The 23,638-nt window shown below is 39.8% G+C and overlaps 1 protein-coding gene across 7 annotated transcripts in view; it reads right to left on the reverse strand.

The window, feature by feature from the left end:
- Window positions 1-23,638, reverse strand: part of MYO18A (myosin XVIIIA) — a 2,129,602-nt gene that overhangs the window by 1,316,246 nt on the left and 789,718 nt on the right. The window contains exons 5-6 of one of the 7 annotated variants that reach the window (XM_044054442.1): window positions 7,924-7,998; window positions 3,616-3,651 (exon numbers count right to left, since the gene is read on the reverse strand). The exons of the other annotated variants lie outside the window; for them this stretch is intronic. Coding sequence (XP_043910377.1) covers window positions 3,616-3,651; window positions 7,924-7,998 — 111 coding nt within the window. The remainder of the gene's footprint in view (window positions 1-3,615; window positions 3,652-7,923; window positions 7,999-23,638) is intronic. 7 annotated transcript variants of the gene reach the window in all.

Genomic DNA, 23,638 nt, shown 5'->3' on the forward strand with positions numbered 1-23,638 from the left:
TGGGATTCACTGAACACATTACAAAACAGGGTATGAGGTATACTGGGATTCACTGAACACGTTACAAAACAGGGTATGAGGTATAATGGGATTCAGTGAACACGTTACAAAACAGGGTATGAGGTATACTGGGATTCACTGAACACATTACAAAACAGGGTATGAGGTATACTGGGATTCACTGAACACGTTACAAAACAGGGTATGAGGTATACTGGGATTCACTGAACACGTTACAAAACAGGGTATGAGGTATACTGGGATTCAGTGAACATTACAAAACAGGGTATGAGGTATGCTGGGATTCAGTGAACACGTTACAAAACAGGGTATGAGGTATACTGGGATTCACTGAACACGTTAGAAAACAGGGTATGAGGTAAATTGGGATTCACTGAACACGTTACAAAACAAGGTATGAGGTATACTGGGATTCAATGAACACGTTACAAAACAGGGTATGAGGTATACTACTGGGAGTCACTGAACACGTTACAAAACAAGGTATGAGGTATACTGGGATTCACTGAACACATTACAAAACAGGGTATGAGGTATACTGGGATTCACTGAACACGTTACAAAACAGGGTATGAGGTATACTGGGATTCACTGAACACGTTACAAAACAGGGTATGAGGTATACTGGGATTCACTGAACACGTTAGAAAACAAGGTATGAGGTATACTGGGATTCACTGAACACGTTAGAAAACAAGGTATGAGGTATACTGGGATTCACTGAACATGTTACAAAACAAGGTATGAGGTATATACTGGGATTCACAGGACATTACCAAAGTTAATGAAGCTTTATTATACTTTCGTGTAGTCAGCTGTCAAGTTGGGTGTAGTTCTGCCAATAGCACAGAGGCAGTCTAAAAAAGGATCTAAAACAATAACAAGGTATAAATCAAGGGTCATAAATGGTCTAAGTCTGAATCAGTTTAAACACGCACATGCACAGTCACTTGGGGGTGACACAGAAATACTGAAGTACGCATGGCCAGGTGGGTTTTAGTTTACAGTTGAAGAGATGTGCTATAATACCTCTGCCTGATGATGAAGACAGGAATTACAAGGAAATATTTGGCTTTTCTGATCTTTACTTACTTGTCTAACCTTGAGGCAGATGCACTGAATAACCTCCCTGAAATAGCATTATTTTGAAAAACAAAAGTCAAATTTAGAAAAATGGAGATAAATTTTAAAATAATTTCAGTAAAGGATATGATAATACAAGGTGTTAAACAGTTTAACTAAAAGAGAGGAGGACAGTCAGTTGCTTTTCTCTGAGAGAGAGAAATAAGAAATGAAGCAGCTGGTCCAACACAACTTAAAATGTGCATGTTAGCAAGTCTGAAAAGAGCACATGTGAGACCAGTTATAATGTACTGGCTGAGGAATGACACGGAGGACAGACATATTCATATACATTACATACATTCCTCCTGCGAGTCAAAGAATTCTGTAGTTCTCTCTCTCCAGCTCTTCTCATGCATGGCACTGACAGCACCCCAAAGACTGCGTGTTAACTACCACCCCTCCAACACCACTGCTCACTATTATACATCTCCAGAACATTTAACCCCCATGTGCATAAGCACAGAGAGCATCACACCATGTTACGACTTACTTTAAATAGCTTGATTTACTATGCCAAGTGTGAGTCATGGAATATTTTCTAAGCAAACTACTCCCCTCATGCTCACACAATGTATATGCAAAGGAATCCCCAATAAAAATAACTTCAATACTCCTCTTCTTCTCCTTTTATCTTCGTCTCCCCTGCTGACCACACCCTTTTTATTACTTATCTCTCCCATTATCTACCTTTCCTAATTATTAATAAACACCCTTGTCTCAAGTCATTCTGATATTCTCCTACCTCTTTTACTGCTATCTTCAACACTTCGCCCATCTCTTCAGTTCCCTTATCTTACCAATTGTTACACTAGAAAATCTTCATTGCCTTTTCCTGCCACTGCTGTTTCACCTGTTTACATCATTTACAAGAGATTTTTCTTCTTCATACATTTCAACAGCCTCACTGCCTTCTTGTTTGTATCAAGAATAACTTTGACCCACTGAAGCTTACCCCTGTCACACTTCTAACATTCTTTTATTTACTAGCCCACCTTTGTGGTGTAAAGGCGTAAAGCCCTGAGTATGACTTAGATGGTCTGAGTAAGAAGAGATTACTGGGCACTTGACCTGTTGGGTGGGGAATGTAAGAGTTAGCAGCCAATGAACTGGTTGGTTGTTTTGCCACATGAGAGTGAAGGTAGAGGAGGACATTTTACACCTATGTGATGACACAGGTACCCATGTCAACCAAAAAGGAGAGGTTTGGGTTTAAATGTAACTGAGGGCACAAACACTTCCATAACTGCCTGAATTATGGCTTTCTCTGGTCAGCTTTCCCACAATGCTAAACGGAACCAAAGGAACAGCCAAAACAGCACAAATCCAAGGCAAGCAGGACAGTAGATTCAATGTACATTTAATAAATCCAATGAAATGCAATAAAAGCAGGTACACAGTAAAACACACCAAATATCCAGTTAAGCGCACTTTCACCTAGTACAATACCTGATTTCCTCAGAACGTTCTGAGGAAGCCTGGTATTGTATTAGGTGAAAATGTGCTTAATTGGACATTTGGTGTGTTTTACTGTGTACCTGCTTTTATTGCATTTCATTGGATTTATTAAACATACATTGAATCTACTGTCCTGCTTGCCTTGGATTTGTGCCGTTTCCCACAATGCTAAAAACTCCCTAAGTGGTGCAAGAATGAATGGTCTCAAGACCAACAGAAGTGGGTCTGATACTCAGCAAGCAAAAAGAGATAAAAGGACTTGGGGGGGGGGGGGGTAAACAAAAAAAAAACCTGATTACCTACTCTGTGCCTGAGATTTATCCACAGCTACATGAACTCATTTTGAGTCAGCCTGCTACAAACATTACAAATGCTTTTCTCCATAACTCCGAACCATAGTGCAGCCTCACAGCCTCCCTCCAAACTTCAACTCTTTCTCTCTCCTTTCCCCTCACTTCCAGTCCCCTCACAACATTTTTATTTAATAATTAGTAATGATCTCTCTGTTTACTTACTTTATGGTTTCCAGCAGTAAAGCACTTTTAATCTTCCTTCTCCTAATAATTTATTTGTTTTAAATTACTCTGTTGATCAGTGTTGCCTTGGTCATGTAAGCTTTAATGTATTGTGGGGTAAAATTTAACCTAGGTAATAAAAGAATCATCAACAAGTATAGTTAGGTTCATTCACAAAACCTTACAGGCCCTACACACAATGTCTTTTATAGATGGTTTATGACTACTAGTCACTATGACGTATTCCCTATGAAACTCTCAGATGAAAAGCATGCTCACATGTATACAATACTAGCACATTATGCACAACTTAAGGAAAAGACACAAGCCAAAACACAGGAAAGCAACAAGGTAAGCATCACTGGGGAGAGACAAAAGGACAGAGGTGAAGAAGCCTTACACTCCAGCATGACACACGAGCACAGACACCAGCCCAGACACCAGGCTCTGTGGTGTCACCGTTGGAAACAGACAGATCCTGCCGAGGTGGGTACAGTACCTGAGTCTGTGCACAAGGAGCAGCCACCGGTTCCAGCTATGACAGCAGTGTAGTCAGCAGAAAAAAGTGAGAGAGAGAGAGAGAAAAAAACAGAAATGAGTGAAAAAGGAAGCAGCATTAAGAAAAGGAGCAATAATTAACAGACTGCAGTGATACTGGTAATAGATAAACACTTTTTTTTTTTTTTTTTTTTTACACACATCACACTGCTGGAATTTATATAAAATCAAATCCTAGCCTACCACACTGCTGTCAGTAGCCATATAATCAGTAGCATAACTTCTCAATGACATAAGATGTCAGTCAGTAACAGCAGTCTCCTCTGCCCTCCCCTCCCCAATTACAATCACCCAGGTCCAGCAATGTCAGGCAATGTTTCCTCCTCGTTTTCTGTCAGAAAGTCCCTGATGGAAATCACTGAGATCAACAGACAGACTAAGCACTTGTACACTGTCACAAGTCACTGTTCCCAGTTTAACGTGCTGTATGTCATTTCCTCCTTAATACTTAACCAATGCTAATGCAGTTCTAGTCATGGCTTAGTGCCTCCCAAATAACATGTGACAGATAACAGTATTATAGTGGCAACAGTGTAAAATACTAACATGTTCTGAATAAACAAACATCATAATGATTAATAATATCTTAATACATGCAACTAAACAAATTACAGATAACTGCAGCCCCAGCCATCCACTGACAGCATTGTTTTTGTTTTACTGCCATTCTTCTTTCTCTGTTGTGTACATTTCTCACTCCACCACTGTTTCATTGTATGTACACTGGCATAGCTTGGGGGGTGCAGCCATAGCTTACGATTAATGTGAAGGTACTTTCTAGAGAAATCAGATGAAAAACATGCTCATAAGTGTGGGACTGAAAAGGGTTTTTTGCATCAGTCCAGGTATCTGGTTAACAAATTAAATTAATAAATTAATCTCCAAAAGCAGGTGAACCCAACATACTTTTGACCTGCACCAGTCTTCAGCACTCAGGTTAAATGTCTCTTCCACCAAACACATGCATGCACAAACCTTAAGTGATTGTTTGACTTGAGGAAAAATAAAATAAGAGACCCATATATTTTGCTGTTGACAAACACGGTAACAAAATCTGTTACAAGCAAAAAAAATCACCAAATGAAACAGTAACATTGATGCTGCTATATCCAACAAGCCTTTTAAAATGATAGAACTTGCAAGTTTAAAACCACTGCAGGCAACTTTACCATTTTAAGTATTATAATGCATCAGACTAAGTGTATTGATGCCCTGTGGTACAAGAACAGTAAATACAGTAGCAAGTAGAACAACTCTTCATATGAAAAAAAAAAAAACATGCAAACCATGATCTGTGCCTTGAGTCTAGTACCAAGGCCCTCATTTAACTTCACTTTGGTAGCCTCTTCATCTAAAATAATGTTAGACTTCATTATTTCTCAGGTACATTATTCTGCAGCTCTCTCTCATTCAGGTGCACATCATTTGTGCTCTGCTTCTCTTGTTCAGATGCACACAGTTCCTGCTGCTGTCTGCATGTTTGGCTTTACAATACACATTCATTCTCCTGGTTAATGTAAAGATGTCACCTATGGCACTGCATATAACAAAATATTAACCAAAAGGACAGAGTTGTATTTGGCCATTTTCCTTATCCTGCAATCATACGCTCCATTCTCTTTCCTTCCTTCTTTCTTTCAGAAGTAGGCAGGTGAGAATACTTGTATCACAGAAACACACACACAAACTGCAGACGATGACTGATAAGCCCATCCAAGTTGCCCATTTCTCGTGACTTAATTTATCTCAATTTAACTGATTTTTCAAACTGCACATACTTTTTCTATCTGTCCTATACATTATTTACCTCTTACTATGTTTCAGAATACAACGGATCTACATTTCAGCATCCTCGGACTTTAAAACAAGACATATGGCCTGATTCAATAACGGCTATACTAAGTGTATGCTAACTGTACAATAAGTGTACACGATCTGTATTCAACATCCCTACCACATTTTTTGTGCTTTCTAGTCACTCAGAAAGATTATATTAAATATACATGCAGTCTACACTCTGTGGTAACCTTTATAAATCCCCTTCAGTATTTAAAGCTGCAAGAAAATCAGAAGGCAAACTAAAATTAGGAGGAGGAAGGTATGAGTTATGCTTGTGTTGCCTGTTCACTCAAATGGTGTACACTTAGTGTAGGCATTAATGAATCCCAGGAATAGTTTAGAAGAAACAGGTTGAGGTGTTTTATAAAAGTTATGGGAAGCTGAATAACACTTTCTCCAGAAACCCTTTTTTTTTTTTTTTTTTTTATTTATTTAAAGTAAAAAGGCTAAGCTACAGAATAGTGGCACAAAGCTCTTAAGGAAATGCAAATGTAACAGCTTTATGCATAAGTGGTGAGTCTGGCTGTGAAGAAATTCCAAATATCATTAGTGCATGTATGAAAGCAAACTGGCAAAACAATATATAGCAAGCCACACAGCAACATGAAAAGACCGGGTTACAGGGCTTCGGAGAATGAAAATGGTGGGAAAAGAAACAGCATACTAAGTATTGTTAAAATGACACTACAGTGGCACAAAGCAATGACTCGCAAAGGATAAAGAACTGTGCTTACTGGCACGCATGAAAACAGCCAATGAAAATTAGTACACCATGACCAAGTCTGACATATGCAGAGTCGTATCAGGCAGTGCAGAGATTTTTTTCTCCTACAAACTGTGATGGTGCCTGCTGTACCCACTGTCAGAACGTAAAACGTTGCTGCTCTGCTACGCAGATGTTCACTGGCCTAGAAACTACATAACACTGTCACTGGGAACAGAGAGTGTCTAAGTGGTCACCCTTTCAGCACTGAAAATATGAACAACCAGTTGTGCTTTTGTCAGCAGCAAATGTGAACCAGTAAACTAATGGGTTCACTACACTGTAGAATACATTTTCGTAAACTTGTTCCAGTTAAGGTGTGGTAACGTGTACCAGGGTATGACCTATTTACTATAAAGCATTAATGTTTTTACTTACTACATAAATCATAATAACCCCCCCCCCCTTTTACAGGCCGGAAAAAAGTGTGTTTTTTTTTTTCACAATCAGTACTGAAGCACTACTGTTGCTTAAAAATGGTGAAATGACAGATTCAAAAACAGGCAAGCCACCAAAACACTGTCAATGGATTTGGATTTATTGTCCCAATGACTGCAGTCTGTAATCCAAAATAATGTCACAAACTGTCCATACAGGGCTAGTATCTGGCAAAAACCAGATGAAAGAACAAGGGACCATCTATCGGACATGAACATCTACTGAGACTATTTGGTACTTATGTATTATCGCAACCACAGTGTGTCTGTATTATTGACAGCATTCTCGTCAACATTCCGTTCTTAACTGAAAACACTGTGTTGCCAAGAATGCTGTGAATGCATGTGTGTGAGAATGCATGGTTGCAATACGAAGCAGTGATCAACTATAGTTTGTCAACATTTAGAAAGAATGTACGATAAAAAAACACTCATTATTGCTTGTGGAGTCCAAGTTATAGCTTTCCACTTTACTCTAAGGCCAGCTGTACAAGACATCCTAACTTTTTGTCTAATGTTTCAGAAGCCTGGAGATGTTCTTTGTGAATGAGTGACTATACAGATGGCTTTGGCTATGTGTCTCACTAGGTAGGCAATGTAGAAATGGTAGTTTGTTACTGGCGGTATGGTAAAGCATACCGAGAGTGAAGGAAATGTTATCTAAAAGGGGCATAGCAGCCAACCGATAATGTGCTATTATTAAGTGTGGTTTCGATACTATAAAAAAAAAATCTATGCAATTCCTCTGCTTAAGTTTTCAATGCGGCTATGATGATATCTTGTTCTCTAAGAAGAAGAATTGATTAAAACAGTGCGGGAAACAGAGATAACAGTATGAAACAGAGACTCTGGTTTACATCATCTAAGAATGCAGAGAATGTTGTGAATGCAGACACACTGTGGTTGCGATAATACGTAAGTACTGACTATTTTTCATAATTGAGATAGCTCAGCCTATGAGTGATGACATAAGCTTCCCCAGACCTCAAAATGAGCCATGGTAATGGTGGGAATCAAAGCTGTGATCACCAGTTAAATGTGCAACCATATACTTGCTCTTGGTGTAACCAGCTGAAGCTGGTTATGTTAATTTAGTCATGAAGAGGTAAATGAAAAAGGTCATCAGCTTACAATGAAAGAAGCAGCCAAGAATGTCACAGTAAAGCCAACAAGAACCCAATAGCACTCAAAAAAAGAAAGAGCAAATTACAGATGCCATGAAGATCCTCTCCAATCGTTTCTGTGCTTCATCTGCTGGGGCCAGCTGGGATTCAGAGTCACTTGCCTACAGATCAAATTACCAAAAAAATTTAGCTGTCATGTTATCAAATATACTTGGTGGATTTGATTCTGCATTTCACAATAAATTACAAATTTTAAAACACAGAAGTCTAGTTAATACACTGGCTTCCCATAAGATCATTGCTTCCCATAACAGCACTGAACAACGTGCCTTCACAGACCCAGAATGTTTTACAGGATTTCTATTCTGCTGCAGAGGTTATGCAGTAGTACAGTAGTCATGTAATTAATTTTCTTTCAAATGCATCTGTTTCCTTTCATATCTTTTCCTTTAGTTTTAAATTACAAGTCTCTCTCAACCAATCAAGTCTACATTTGATACTATGCATACTTATTTATGCAAACAATGGAAAAAAGTAATTGTTTACAACAGAAACTGTAAGAACTCCATTTTTCTTTTTTAATGGTGTTACTGCAAACCATTAGTTCAAGTGTACACTCGGGCATGTAGGTGTCAAACAACCCAATGCATTTGGACGAACACAGCTCCCCTCAGTCCACATTACCAAGGCGTATGACACCCTGGGCATGAGTGCTCCACAGACACACTTGTGCATCTTCCCCTACCCACCATTCCCTGCTGGTGCTGGAATGTTACACAAGTAGACTGCAGCTCATGTGCTGTCTAAATATGAAGGCTACAGATGCATCCATCTTGGTTATAACATGACTTTAGTCTATTGTCAGTTACAATAACTTTCTGTTGGACTGTATCAACAAAGTTCAACTACATTTTAAAAGTGCAACATTCAGGGAATTAGTAAAACGGGAACAAGAAGCAATGTAGTTTCTAACTGAAAATGTAAAAGACTGGCATCCTGAATAAATTCTAGAATTCAAAATCTACCCAGGTAAACTTCAGGTTAAAAAGGCTAAGATTTTTTTTTTTTTAAATGCAGTTATTTTATTTCTACTAGAGCAAATGTAAACGAACGTGGATGTAGTTGTTAATTAGGTAACAGCTATGAGGACTTCATTACAGTTCTGGGCAACTGTTCTGCACTAAAGAAAACATTCCACACTGTGTGAAACGTTTGGCTTTCTTGTTAAGAAATCTCTTGCTTATTATTAGTTTAAAGAAAGAGACTGATAAACTGGTACTTCGATTTAGCAGCAACCTAGCATGCCACTTTAGACATTTTTTCCACACACACAGACTTTTTAAAATACATCACAAAACAAAAAACAGCAAAGATGCCTGTGGCAGACGGTATCACAGCACTCTACACTGCTATGGCAACAAACACATACTAAAAGCAAATGAATTAATAACATTTAAATTTTAAAAATAACTGAAAACAGGGAAGGTTTGCTGATAGTCTCCCATGCAGAAATTAGGGTTTTGTTCTCAGCCTAGCCCTTATCACCTGTGCTAGAATGAGAGTGTATGAGAACTCCTACTATGCTGAGCTAAGATACACATATGTTTTTATATAAAGCAATATATTTGTTTACTACAAACTGTATATTATACTGCACAGATAAGCCCACTAAGCTTCCATATACCAATCAATTATGAATCACAATAAGGACAGAATAATCAGACTTTCCTATATTGCTCATCTCTCTTGTTATTTATACTAGGATTTCTTGCTAACCTCACTTGGATTATTTCTCCTGTTTATGTACTTTACACTACAAGAACTCTGTGAATGTCTTTATCATTGTATAAAAAGTATTTATGTTATGAATGTTATTACTATGTTACTGTGTTCTGTCATGATGTGGAGCTTTTCTCCCTAGGCCTTCACTGAAATTGGGTTCTCTCAGTCAGACTCTGCTGGTAAACAAATGTAAAATAAATAAATAAAGCACTGTTAATTTTTGTTGTTCACTAATGTTTTCTGAAAATCATTACCCTTATTTTCAGACACTTTTTAAAATGTTATGGAGACACACAACACAAAAAAACCCCACAAGCACATAACATTTTATTTTTTTATTTACATCATACAGCTTGTCAATAGCTAAAGAAAGGGGGTAGTGCGCTTTCTGTTACACTAAACAAACAATCTCACAAAACCACCATTCTATTTCTCTGAATTAAGTGCTTCCCCATCGTGTAAAAAATGTCAGGAAACATGTTCTGCCTCTTTGAGACTGACAATAAAACTACAAAAATATAACTGGAATTAAGAACAGATGTTCCCTGTAGAAAAGTTATTGGCAGCGAATAGACATAAATGCTAAATTTCATAGGTTAGTACTAAGCTAACTGCCCTTGCAAACCATTTTAAGCCTAGACAATTATCCCTTGTGAGACTCAAATCCTGCACCTTGTGTTTGTAAGGCAAACACCTTAGCCATTAGGCCACCCTCCCAACCTACAACTTTTGATACTACGAAACTATAAAAGAATTGCATGTATTAGTATTTATTTATGTATATTTGTTTCTGTAGTTACTCTGAGATAGGAAGACATAATGCAGACAGTGTATACCCTTTATTAAAACATCTATATATATATATATATATATATATATATATATATATATATATATATATATATATATATATTTATACATACACAAGGCATAGGTTCATACTAGGCTATCTGCCCTAGGGCATTTATAAGCCTATCCAGAGTGTGTTTGGCTTTCGCCACCCATTTTAAATTAATTTTGCTATGCCCTTTTTTGAGGTTAGTATACTGTGCCTCTGTCTAACAGTGACAAAGAAGTGATACCCGGGGTAAACCTACGATCCCCCATCCACTCATCAAGATTCCTCTTGAAGAGAGTCAATGAGGGACTCTGCCTAACCTGGACTGGGATTTTATTCCAGAGTGAAGGGAGCCTCTGGGTTATGAATCTGTCCCTCCAGCATGTCCTATTTATTTCAGTGCTGAGGTTCAAGTCTCTTGAGCGCGTAGCTCGATGGGATTTGGATTTTCTGAGGTGCAGCATGTCCATTAATTCCGGGTTGGACATGGCTTTATACGTCAGGCACAGATCACCTCTGAGCAGGCGGTGAACCACTGAGTAGAGCTGGAGTTTCTTTAACCGGGCAGCATATGGCATCTGTTTGAGCCCTTTGATCCTCTTGGTGAGGTACTTTTGGGGTCTTTTCAGTTGCTGCAGGTGTCTGGTAAGGTACATCCCAAAAGGGGCATTGTACTCAATTATGGGCCTGATGAGGGATGAGTAAAGAGGCATGATGACCTCCCCTGATCTAGATGTGAATCCCTTCATGGGCTATATAAAATGTTTTTCTAACCACTTTGGCCACGTGGTTGTCAAATGAGAGATTGCTATCAACTTGGGTCCCCAGGTCCGATTACTTCTTCCGTACTTAATGGATTACCACTTATGTAGTAATTTGTGGGCACTTTGTTTTTGCCAAAGGGGATGACTATACACTTTTTGGCGTTTAGCTTGAGGCCATGGCTCTGGCACCAGTTGTCTGTTTCTATGAGGCCCTTTTGGAGGATGCTTGTGTTGGCTGGAGAGTCGATTATGGCGCCCAGTTTGCAGTCATCTGCGAACTTGGTCAGCCACAGTCCTTCCATGTTGGCCTGTACCTCTGAGAAATATATACCGAACAAGAGAGGTCCCAGGACTGAGCCTTGTGGGATGCCACTTGTAACTGGTTTGGAGTCTGACATGGCTCCAGCAATTCTAACCATGTGGGTTCTGTCCTTGAGCCAGTTTGCAACCCATCTAGTGACATAGGGGTTTATATTTAAGCTGGTGAGCTTATCTATAATGCCCGAGTGGGGTATTGTATCGAAGGCTTTTGGAAGGTCCAGGTAGACTGTGTCGACCACCTTCCCCTCATCAATGGCTTTGGTGACTGTTTCAAAGAAATCGACCAGGTTTAAGAGGCAGGATCTGCCCTTAACAAAGCCGAACTGGGTAGGATCCAGTGTCTGTAGGTCCCCAATGTCTTCATTTATAAGGTCCATGATGATCCTTTCCATAGCTTTGCAGACCAAGCTAGTCAGGCTTATGGGGAGATAGTTTCCAGGATCCGTTGAGGCACCACCTTTGTGGAGAGGGACCACCGTTGCTGTACGCCACTCTTTGGGTACATATCCTGTAGTAAGGCTGACACTGAACAGTAGTTTTATGTTTGGGTTTAGCTCTTCTTGGAGTTCATGTAGGACGCAGCCCGGGACACCGTCTGGTCCCATTGATGCTGTGTTTTTTGCTTTGGTGAGGGCGACTCTTACCTGAGCATCTGAGATGTCGGGGGGGGGGGCAGCACTCTGCTGGGATAGATATTTGCCCTTTTGGTGGGGGGGGGGGTTTGCACTGAACCTGTCAGCTAGGATGTTGGCAATGTCTGTGGGTTCAGTGTATTTTTGTCATTTTGGACTAATTCTGAGCATATCTGGGAATTCCCACCCAGGTTCCTAACATAACTAAAGAAAGCCTTGTGATTATCCTTAGTGTCCTGTGCAATTTTTCTCTTGAAGCTGGCCTTAGATGATTTTATGAGTGCCCATAGTTTTTTGCTAATACTGATCAGAGATGCCTTCCCTTTTTGGGATTTTGCTCTATCATGTAATAGCTTCCTCCTTCTATTGTATAGTTTGTTTATGGCTGGGGTCCACCAGACAGGACATCTGCCTTTGGAGGATTGGGTCTTGGTTTTATTTGGGATTGCATGATCCATGCATTCCTGAAGGTATTCATAGAATGCGTTTATAAAGAATTCTGCGGTCTGGGCCGTATTTTCCACACGCCCGGGGGCTTTGAAGGATTCCACCTCAGTTTTGAGGAGTGTGAAATTTGCTTTAGAGAAGTTTTTCACTGTGGTTTTCTGGGCAGGGGGTGGGGTCGGGATGTGAATATCCAGTGAGGTTAGTTTATGGTCTGATCTTACCAGTGAGGGATACACTTCTGGTCTGGAGCATAGAGTCCCCATGTTGGTGATGATCAGGTCCAGTATGTTTTCCCCCTTGTGGGAGTGGTAACAAGTTGTTCCATAGCATTTGAGTTTATAAATTCTAGGAACCTTTGGGCTAGGGTGTTGGAGCTAGAGTAATGCTCCCAGTCTATGTTTGGGTAGTTGAAGTCGCCCAATATAATGGTGTTTGGAGAGACCTTCATATTTTCCAGTGTTCTCAGGAAGGCCGAGTGGAGTTCCTGGGTTTGGGAGGGTGGTCTGTAGCAGGCTATAAACTGGAAGGCAGTTTTACCCACTGTTAGTTGCACATGGATAGTCTCTGATGCTTCGTGCTGTGCCACCAACCTGGAGGTGTGGGTATCTTTGACGAATATTGATACTCCCCCTCCTTTTATGGTTCGGTCCAAGTTTTGGAGCCGAAAAGCATGGTATGAGGTATAACCTGATAGTGCTGGGGTGCTCTCACGAGCCTTGAACCAGGTTTCTGTTACTGCACAGATATCGACGTTCTCCATGCTAAGGAGAGTTTTGAGTGCATGCATCTTGAGGTTTAGACTTCTGGCGTTGAGTAGCATTACTCTTAGTTTCTTATCCCTTGTGATACCTATGGAGGTGGGTTTGTCTTTTGAGCCTTGCCTAAAAAAGGCACTATGGGGGTAGCAAGAGCCTTTGCCAATATCCGAAAGCCTAGGGGTGATAGGTGCAAGCCGTCCCTAGCGAATCATCGTGGCTTGTCGAGCATGTCATCCCAGGCTGACAGGCATTGGATCCCCTTTGAATGACACCAATACTTAAGCCAATTGTTGAAATTGATCATCTTGTCTTCATATTGTGGCATCATTCTTGGTGAAGGTAAGATGCTACTTAAGGTCAGGGTCATACCAGCCTGGGCTACATGCTCAGAGAGCTCCTCTTTTGTCTCTTTTCATGTAGTCCAGGGAGGTACGTCTCAAGTCATTCACACCAGCATGAACAATGACCGAGTCATATTTGTACTTGCCTTGGAGTGATCTGAGTGCTTGTGTTATGTGGCAGATCCTAGCGCCCGACAGGCAGCTCACCGTGACCTTCTCCTTGTTCAGCCTGGTGAGTGGGACGTCAGTGTGCCTGACGATAGTCACCTATTACAAGTGTATCAGGTGTGTTGTTTAGCCTTAAGGGCTGTGACTGTTCGGCACACTGGCTTTGTGAGCTATGTGTTGCATGTGTTTTGTTTTGGGGTAGCGGTTGCTTGGGTGTCTGCTTTGGAGGTCTCTGCTGCTTAGATTTTTATTTAGAGCCTCCGAGTATGTTTTTGTGTGTTTATGTGTTTGGTTTGCTGTCGTGGTAGGTCTATGTGAGACTGGAATTGTAGTGAGTGTGGTTTCCTTTTCCTCCTAACTGGTTACGCCAGTACTGAGTTGAGAGATCTTAGCCTCCAGTTTGGCTATATGGTTGCATCTCTCACATGTTTTGGAATTTGTTGGGAGGAAGAGAGGGATGTCTGTATACATGAGGCAGTTGTAATATTGCCTCAAAATTCCCAGATTCACCAGCTGGACCAGAGAGGAGATTGACAACTGACCTTTGGACATGCTAGGATAGCATTGGGAATTCCTTTATAATTGAAAAAAAGGGCCAATGGGGAACAAGGTACTCAAGGGGAGTTTGTGAGGGTGTAGTGCTTTTAATTTTTTAGCGCTGACCTATATAATTGCTTTAGTGAGCAAGTGCCAGGTAACTTAAATGCAATGTGCTACAGGTAACTTAAATGCAAAAACGACAAACAGTAACTTTCATTCAAGTGAAACAAGGAAATAAGTACAGTAAGCAATGCAGATATCACTAGGGATCCACAGAAGTAATGAAAAGCCGCGTTTAGGTGGAATTAGCGTTTCAGGGAAATAACAAGCAAACAAAGCTAGATTCAGCAGGCCTGGATCTAGTCTATGCTACAGCAAACAAGGTGTACCAATTTCAGTAAGAAACAGTTCAAATATGCAGGCACTATAAGCCTTTAACCAGAAATTCCCAGCTCAGAAGGGCAGTGTCCCGCCTCTCCTCCCACAAGAGTGCACACCACAAACCTTCTTAATGTACAATAACTGGCCTGAAGCTCAAGTGCTTAAACCAGAACTAATACACTTTTAGAATAACAGACACTGAGCCCTCAATCAGCAGTTCCAAACTTAGAAGGATGTAAGCTACCTGTCCTGCCACCACAGTGCAGGCCACAAACCTTCCTAATGTAAAACAACTGATCTGAAGCCCAAGTGCTTAATCCAAAAGACTTAGAATGATAGCTACACTTTAATCACGTTACTACCAAGCAGTAATAAATACAATTGAATACTTTAAAGAATGCCTGGATTAGTGCTCAAGTTATACAAACAAAGCTAGATTCAGCAGGCCTGGATCTAGTCTATGCTACAGCAAACAAAGTGTACCAATTTCAGTAAGTAGCAGTTCAAATATGCAGGCACTATAAGCCTTTAACCAGAAATTCCCAGCTCAGAAGGGCAGAGTCCAGCCTCTCCTCCCACAAGAGTGCAGACCATGAACCCTCTTAATGAAAATAACTGGCCTGAAGCCCAAGTGCTTAAACCAGAATTAATACACTTTTAGAATAACAGACACTGAGCCCTCAATCAGCAGTTCCCAATTTAGAAGGATGTAAGCTACCTGCAGGACAGCACAAGCAACTATACTTGTGTAATTTCTTGTTGCTGTAAGCCTGCATACACAGTTGCCATCTAGTCCTCCCAAAATCAGTGTTACAACATGCAAGAAACTGTATTGGTGCATTTTCATGCTCAAAAATACATAAAATTCACTATAACTAATGTTTCACCTTGAAATCTAAATGAATTTTGCTAAGCAAATCTGCAATTTAGTATTATAGTATTCAAGGTAAAAATAAGCAAATCTTCTGAAACTTGTTACTTTCTGCTGGAAACTAAGGTAAGATATCTGAAATTACTGGTGTTTTTGTCCTCATGTTGTTAAAAATGACAGAAAAAGTGTGCAAAATATTCAAGAAATCCATGGAGGTTACAATAGCTTATTTAACAAAAGCTGAAAGAAGAAGTTGTCTAATGAAGCAAATAACTACACAAGTGACTGAAGCAAATAATTGTTAATAAAAATCAAAAATTTCTTCAGGTTAACATCGCTTCTCATACCCATAAACCTGAAACTGTAAAAGTAATCTGTGTTAACAGTCAAGTAAAACAAACCTAAAATATTAGCAAAGAACTCCTTTATATCAAATCCCAGCTGTACAGGTAATGTCCACAAGGAATGCAACAAGCATTGTGGTGTATTGTGCATGTCTCTCTGTATGCAACTCAGCCATAGCCTTGCCCCCTTCAAAACACCACCATCACCCCTGGTATCCCCTTTCTCCACATGGAATCGGATACAAATCCCCACCCCTACTTGGTTCCTTCAGTGCACTAGATGCTGCTCAAAATGGGCTTACATGGGTCAAAGTCAGGACTTTTTCATTCTGCACAACAGAGCTGTGGCCATCTATGCTGAATGTCTTGACTGATTTATCACAAGCCTGGAAGAACATAGACACTTTGCTAGACATTTGTTAGAAGTTTTTAATGTTCTCAAACCCTGCTGTTAATTGTCTAAGGAATTTCTTTCACAGCTTTCTATTAAAAAATAAATAAATGAACTTGTGCTAATGAATGGTAAGAGGTAATGAGGCCAGTTTTGGCAAATCCCAAAAAATTCTCACTGTGTGTACAATGTCACACTGCTGTATCACACTACTTTATAACCGCAACACGTCTATAAAGTCTAGATGGTGATTAAATATAAATGTGGTCTAGCTTCACTGAGGTGTATGCTCAGACTAAAGTTCATCTACAAAAAATGTGCATCACATAACGCAGCTCATTGTAGCAACTTCACTCGCATTAAATCTATCTATACCCATTATATTATGCTACACCCCCTTTTCCTACATTAAATACATATAAACACAACAGAGTATATTATGTTGTAATGATCATATTAAATTAAGAAACTTTATACAAGGCATGTTACTTCGAAACTAAATGTTGCATATGTATTTTAATAAATGAAATGTTAAGTCCTTAGAATTATTTTTAACCTGAACTGACCATATTTGTTTTTTTTCCCATAACTGAATAATTAATTTAACATGGTTATTTACACTGGACATCTCGTCTTCCTTCTTACGATAGTCCCAGCTGAACCACAACTTGTCTTCCTTCTTACGATAGTCCCAGCTGAACCACAACTTTTCTTAGAGACATAAAGGGTGGATTTTTTTCACAACCTCTTCATTATGACAGTTCTCACAGTATCTGTCTTCCTGTTACAAGACTGGATGCAAACATTCTGGTTGCTGTTCCCAAAAGAGCGTCAACTTTGATGCATTTGTCTTGTACACATATCTGCGATTCATTTTAAACAGTGTTTCATCTTCCCCATAAACACCAGAGTGTCTTGATTTACCAGTTACTTCATCTTCAGGCATAACCTCACAACCTGGATTTCAGGTAGTCTTTTAGAGTTTCTAGCAAAGTCACATTCCAGTCTTTGCAGCATTTCCTCTTATTTTTGACAGATACAACAATTACAAATATGCCCAGTGCAGTAAAGCAAGTGAGAAAGACTTTTTTAAAAAACTGTAGCAATCCAATTGCTACATTTACACAAAGCTTTGATGCTGGAATAGAGAGAAGAATGTAATAGTTGCACTTCATGATCACACCCTCAACACCTTGTGCCCAGGTTGGCTACCCCACTTTGCCCCATCCTTGCTACACTTCTGTGTATGCAGACTATTCTTGCACAATTTTTCTGAATTCTTGAAGCAAAAATGACTGTCAAATATGACACCATCAGATATCTCAATAATACAGACTTTACTGCACTGGGCATACTTGTAATTGTGTCTGTCAGTTTGTTTATTTCAAGTAACTTGAAATAGTAATCCCCACATATGACATACTCTGAAAAGGAACAAATCACTGCCTGCTGAGCTCCATGGATGACCTGGTTTAGAACTTGTATTTCTTCTCCTGGAATTTTTTTATGGTATGCACTACGGAAGGCACAGCTCTGTAATAACATTCTACACCAGTTAACATTCCTGGCCAATACAGTACATCTCTTGCCTTTTCTGGCACCTTACAAGTCATGGACATCTTTCATATATCCCTCAGGCATTTATCTTCTCAGTTTATTTATGTACTGTTCATTTACTTGTGTAATGTTCATATATTTATTATATTTAAATGCTGATAACCTAAGCATTTTACATAAAAATAAGAAAATAAAACATCTATTAAAAATAGATTATTCTATGTTCCTCGTCGTGTTTTGCTGTATATTATCTTATGCTATCCATTAGGTATTACCAGACATCTATTCTGTATAACTTGTTGATGTCTACCTGTTGATCTATGTCATTTTATCTGGAGCTTTTCTCCCCAGGCCTCTGCTGAAAATGGACCTGTGCCCAGTCTGACTTTTCCAGTAAACAAATGCAAAATAAATAAAATAAATAAACAGCCTAGCTCATACATAAATTGGCTAAGACCAAGCATACAATTAGAGTTTAAAAAGGTCAAAGTTTAGAATGGCTCATCTGCTAGGATTTAAACAGACCCACCTGAAAATATGGCATTTTAGGGACCTTCTAAAGGAGGTTTCCAGATTCATAAGCCTCTATCAGACAAGCTACACGCTAAAAGGTCCTAAAGCACTGGCACTAAATAAGTAAAGGACAGCTGCTTGGGGATGAATATTTTGTCAGCTCTGACCATTTTGCTCTGGATGCAACTTTTTTATTGCTTGAAAGAAAAATAGGTGAAGTTCTTATTTTCTTCCCTTTTTAATGTTTTTTTGCTCAGGCCATCCTTTCACTATAGCAGTGAGGGATAGATCTGCTCTGACAGATCTATCATTATGGACATAACTTTCTGTATCGGGGATAGAGGAGGTTCATCCTTGGCAACAGCAGGACAAAGTTCCAAGCTGATTCTCCTGGTTGGTCTCCTTAAAATGACTCCTCCAAAGAAAGGCCACTTTATACTTCCTTGCAGAAGTACTGAAACAAGACCAGATAGATGTTACACAAATATCATTTAGAGCTGCATTCTGGAAAAAAAAACTTCTTGCAGAACGAGCCTCTGGATTTGAAATGAGAGGATTACTGTACCTGGCCACAAAACTGAATGCGGTCAGCCACTTGGCTAGGGTACCCTTAGAAGCTTTGCACCCCCAGTTGTGAAACCTTTCTGACAAAACTAGTCTAACGAATATAACCTCTCAAGTGACGGTAAATATCCATGACGCAAAGTTGATACTCGCCATCTTTTACTGCACTAAGTAGAAAAACAGGAAGGTGAATTGTATCAGTTCTGTTGGCTTTAGTAGCAATTTTTGTCTTAAGGAAAAATTAGTATAGAGATAACCCCTATATTTGTGAAAGGCCAAATTGGGGGGGGGGGCTATTTATACGATCTGTGACTCAGAAATCCTTTGGCTGAAGTGATGGCCACCAGAAAAAAAAAGGAATTTTAACTCTGCAGAGGTGGCAGGATCAAATGCAGGCAAACTTAGTTTTCCTAGCAAAAAGTCGAGATATCAATGTGAAACAGAAGGGTTAATGGCACAACAGGTAATACATGGTCCTTTGGTGCTAACAAGATTAGAAAGCTACGGGGTTTATTTCTACAAAAGGTGTTTGAATTATTTTTTTCTGTTACTGCCATTGCAATTTAACATGGGTGTGCTGCATTCCTGAGTGTACCACCTTTCAGATGAGCTGTTAAAGCATGCTCCCATATGCCTGAGATGGTGGTAGCTCGGGTGGATGTAAAACATCCCATGTCATATACTGAAAAGTGTTCTCGCAATGCCCCTAGTCAATATGAACACCATCTCAGGTCTTCCCTGAAGACAGACCTCTTGCCTAGTAGGATTAATCTGGTCAACAAAGTATAAATAAAACAAATAACTAATGGTGGTCTCAACAGAAATATACCTTTAAGAAAGGCTTTGTGTGACTCTGAAGAAGCCAAGGATGAGAGAGCATTGTCCTGGCAGAAACTGAGCACAGGTACTAAGTGGATTTTGAAAGAAGAGTGATCACATCAAATATTAAAAATATGGATTAGATATTACAGAACTGATGGGATTATAGCAGAAAAGGATTCAAACCTTTTTAAAAGCACAGAAGGCATGCCTACACTCCAGAAGAGATGGCATTAGAGCAGAAAAAGATTCAAGCCATTTAAAGTGGCCCAAAAGGAGAATTATATCCATTCAGATTTACGTCTCCTGTATTGGGTAACTGAGAAGAGCAATTACTCTAATTAGAAGGGGAAAAGAGGGTTACTAGTCACTACTGGAAATCTAAAAATAATTATTGCTCACTAAATGAAATGAATAGCCAGGAACAGTTTTGCTTGATGGAGGAAAAGAAGGCTCCTGAATGGATAACAATGGAAGCAGCTACTCAAGAAGTGAGGAAAAAGGAGAAGAAATCACGCTACTCTAGGCTAGAATATGGCTAAAACAATCCTCCTAAAATGTATTGATTGGGTTTCTGTATGAAATTCATCATCAAAGGAAATGGGAGAAAAGTTCAAAAGAATCTGAGAAGCCATTTCTGGACCAGAGAGTCCCTGGGTGTCCCCGATGGAGAGAGCTTAGGGAAAAGCTACTGCTGCATTTGGCAATTAGGTTCCTGACAATGGAAAAGCTGCTGTGCTAATGAAGAGTTGAGTGCCTACTTATGAAGGACCAGCAGAAAATTGCTGAGCCTGTCCACAAGTCAAATGGGTTCAACCTGGGATGTGGTTAGGTACTAAAAAACACTTGGTTGATATAGCACACTCCCAAAATTTCATGGTTTTCTGTTGCTGATTTCCAGACTTTCATGGCATCTTAATGGTGGTATGGTTCAAACAGATTCTTCCCTTAAGCCATCTTCAGTGGCAAAGATGGATAAAGTCTTAACTATGGCCCAGATGACCGGACTTTGATTAGCAGCAACTCAGCTACTCAACAGACCTGGCAGGGATGGACACCAATACAAAAGTGCATGGGGGGGGGGTTAGGGGGATTTTTTGGTTCCCAAAGCCATTCTGGTGATAGCCTTCACAGGGAATGCACAGCAGAATAATTGAGTCAATCATCATACAGTCTCCTCAGCTTTCTATAAAAGGAGCATTTAGATGGATGATATTTGACACCAACCCAATTTCCCCAGTGTGCTTTAATGTCAGAACTAGCTATACAGGGAGTCTAGGAAGCTGAAATTCACGAAAGTCACCCCAGTGTCCTTTGCAAAATTTGTATGTGTAAGCCATGTTTACAGTTAGACTGTAATGTTGGATTCTGCAGTTCTGGTCAAACCTTCTTGCAGCACTGTACATTACACTCAAAGTTTAAGATCAAATGGTGGCTGTCTGGGGGAAAACGTCATCTTTGACTGATCCATCACACAAATCTGCAACAAACTGTACATTTGGTTTACCAAGTCTCACTGGAACTCTTACCTTATGAGCTGGTTTGGCACCTTCACAGAAAAAAGTAACAGACATGTAAACCCACTTCCCAGTGTGACCCGTTCCCTGAATTCTTTATCTGTGGAATAAAGAGCATGATTCTGGGCAGTGTGTGAGGGTGTGTGTGGGGGCATCCATTAGGACTGCTATGCAAACTGATAATTTACAAAATTTCTGCAAACATGAGGTCTTAGGGGAGAAGCTAAGGAATCCTCATCTTCCTCACAGCTGACATTCAGGCTGGAAAGGTCTGTAGTGTAATTATGAGGTTCCTCTTTATGACCCCACCCCTACAGCTTTAGAGTTGTTGTCCCCAAACAGCAGAAAGATGATCACGTACAGCAGATATAAAAAGTTTACACACCCCTGTTAAAATGCCAGTTTTTTTGTGAAATAAAAAAATGAGACCACAATAAAGCTTTTCTAAACTTTTCCCACTTTTAATGTGACCTATAACCTGTACAATTCAATTGAGAAAAAACAAATAAATCTGTTAGGAGGAAAAATATAAAAAATAAAAAACGTACAATAAGCTGGTTGCATAAGTGTGCTCACCCTTAAACTAATACTTTGTTGAAGCACCTTTTGATGTAATTACAGCATTCAATCTTCTTGGGTACACACCTACCATCAATTAAAGAGACTCTGATTAACCCCAAATAAAGTTCAGCTGTTGTAGGATTTTCCTGACATTTACTCAGTTGTCTGCTACAGCAAAAGCCATGGTTCACAGAGAGCTTACAAAGCATCAAAGGGATCTCATTGTTGAAAGGCATCCATCAGAAGGGTATAAAAAAACTTCCACAGCATCGGCTATACCATGGAACACAGTGAAGAGAGTCATCAAAAAGTGAAGAAAATATGGGACAACAGTGACGTTGCAAAGAACTGGACGTGCCTACAAAATTGATGAAAAGACAAGACGAAAACTGGTCAGGGAGGCTGCCAAGAGACCTACAGCAACAATGAAGGAGCTGCAGTATTTCTGGCAAGTACTGGTTGTGTACTACATCTGACAACAATCTCCCATATTCTCCATATGTCTGGGCTATGGTGTAGGGTTGCAAGACAGAAGCCTTTTCTTACACAGAAAAACATCCAGGCCCAGCTAAAATTTGTAAAACAATACATCAAGTGTCCCAAAAGCATGTGGGAAAATGTGCCGCGGTCTGATAAGACCAAGGTTGAACTTTCTGGTCACAATTCCAAAAGGTACGTTTGGCACAAAAATAACACTTTGCATCACCAAAATAACACCATCCCCACAGTAAAGCATGGTGGTGGCAGTATCATGCTTTGGAGCTGCTTTTCTTCAGCTGGAACTGAGGCTTTAGTCAAGGTGGAGGGAATTCTGAACAGTTCCAAATACCAGTCACTTTAGGCCCAAAACCTTTGAGCATCTGCTAGAAAGCTGAAGATGAAGAGGAATTTCACCTTTCAACACGACAATGACCCCAGGCATACATCCAAATCAACAAAAGAATGGCTTCACCAGAAGAAAATTAAAGTTTTGGAATGGCCCAGCCACAGCCCAGACCTAAATCCAATAGAAAATCTGTGGGGTGACCTGAAGAGGGCAGTGCACAAGAGATAACCTCGCAATCTGACAGATTTGGAGCACTTTTGCAAGGAATAGTGGGCAAATACTGCCAAGTCAAGATGTGCCATGCTGATAGACTCCTATCCAAGAAGACTGAATGCTGTAATTAAATCAAAAGGTGCTTCAACAAAGTATTAAAGGTGTGTAAACATTTTAAATCCACTGTAGGTGTCAAGTTCGCAGATGGATCCTGATAAAGGCTTTAATAAAATTAAAGGAAGACAGAAATGGGAGATAGGCTGAATGAAATAGGTCTATGGTTGATAGACTGAGACACTTCTGTATTGGCCACATTAGTTAAACTCAGATTTTGACAACTGCTTGAGAGGAAGTTTAGATCAACAACTCTTATGACAATTTTCTGGATGCCTCCATCCATTTTTCTTGTAAGCAAGACAAAGTCTGGACAGGAAGACTGCTTCTGAGGTTTGGGAGCCTTGTGAGATTTTGAGTTCTTGAGCAGCTTAATGCTAGTAAACGTCAATGCCAAGGACTTCAGCTCTAAGGATATAATCTCTAGTGGAAAACCCAGATAAATAAATGCTGCTGTTATAAGAGTTGTGGCCCCCTCAGGCAATATAAGCAATGGTTGTACTTGTCCTGTGGTGGGACTTTACTCCTGCATGTGTAGT

This window comes from Protopterus annectens, chromosome 13.part0 (genome assembly GCF_019279795.1).
Source record: "Protopterus annectens isolate FY-2018-M chromosome 13.part0, PAN1.0, whole genome shotgun sequence".
Taxonomy (NCBI): Eukaryota; Metazoa; Chordata; order Ceratodontiformes; family Protopteridae; genus Protopterus; species Protopterus annectens.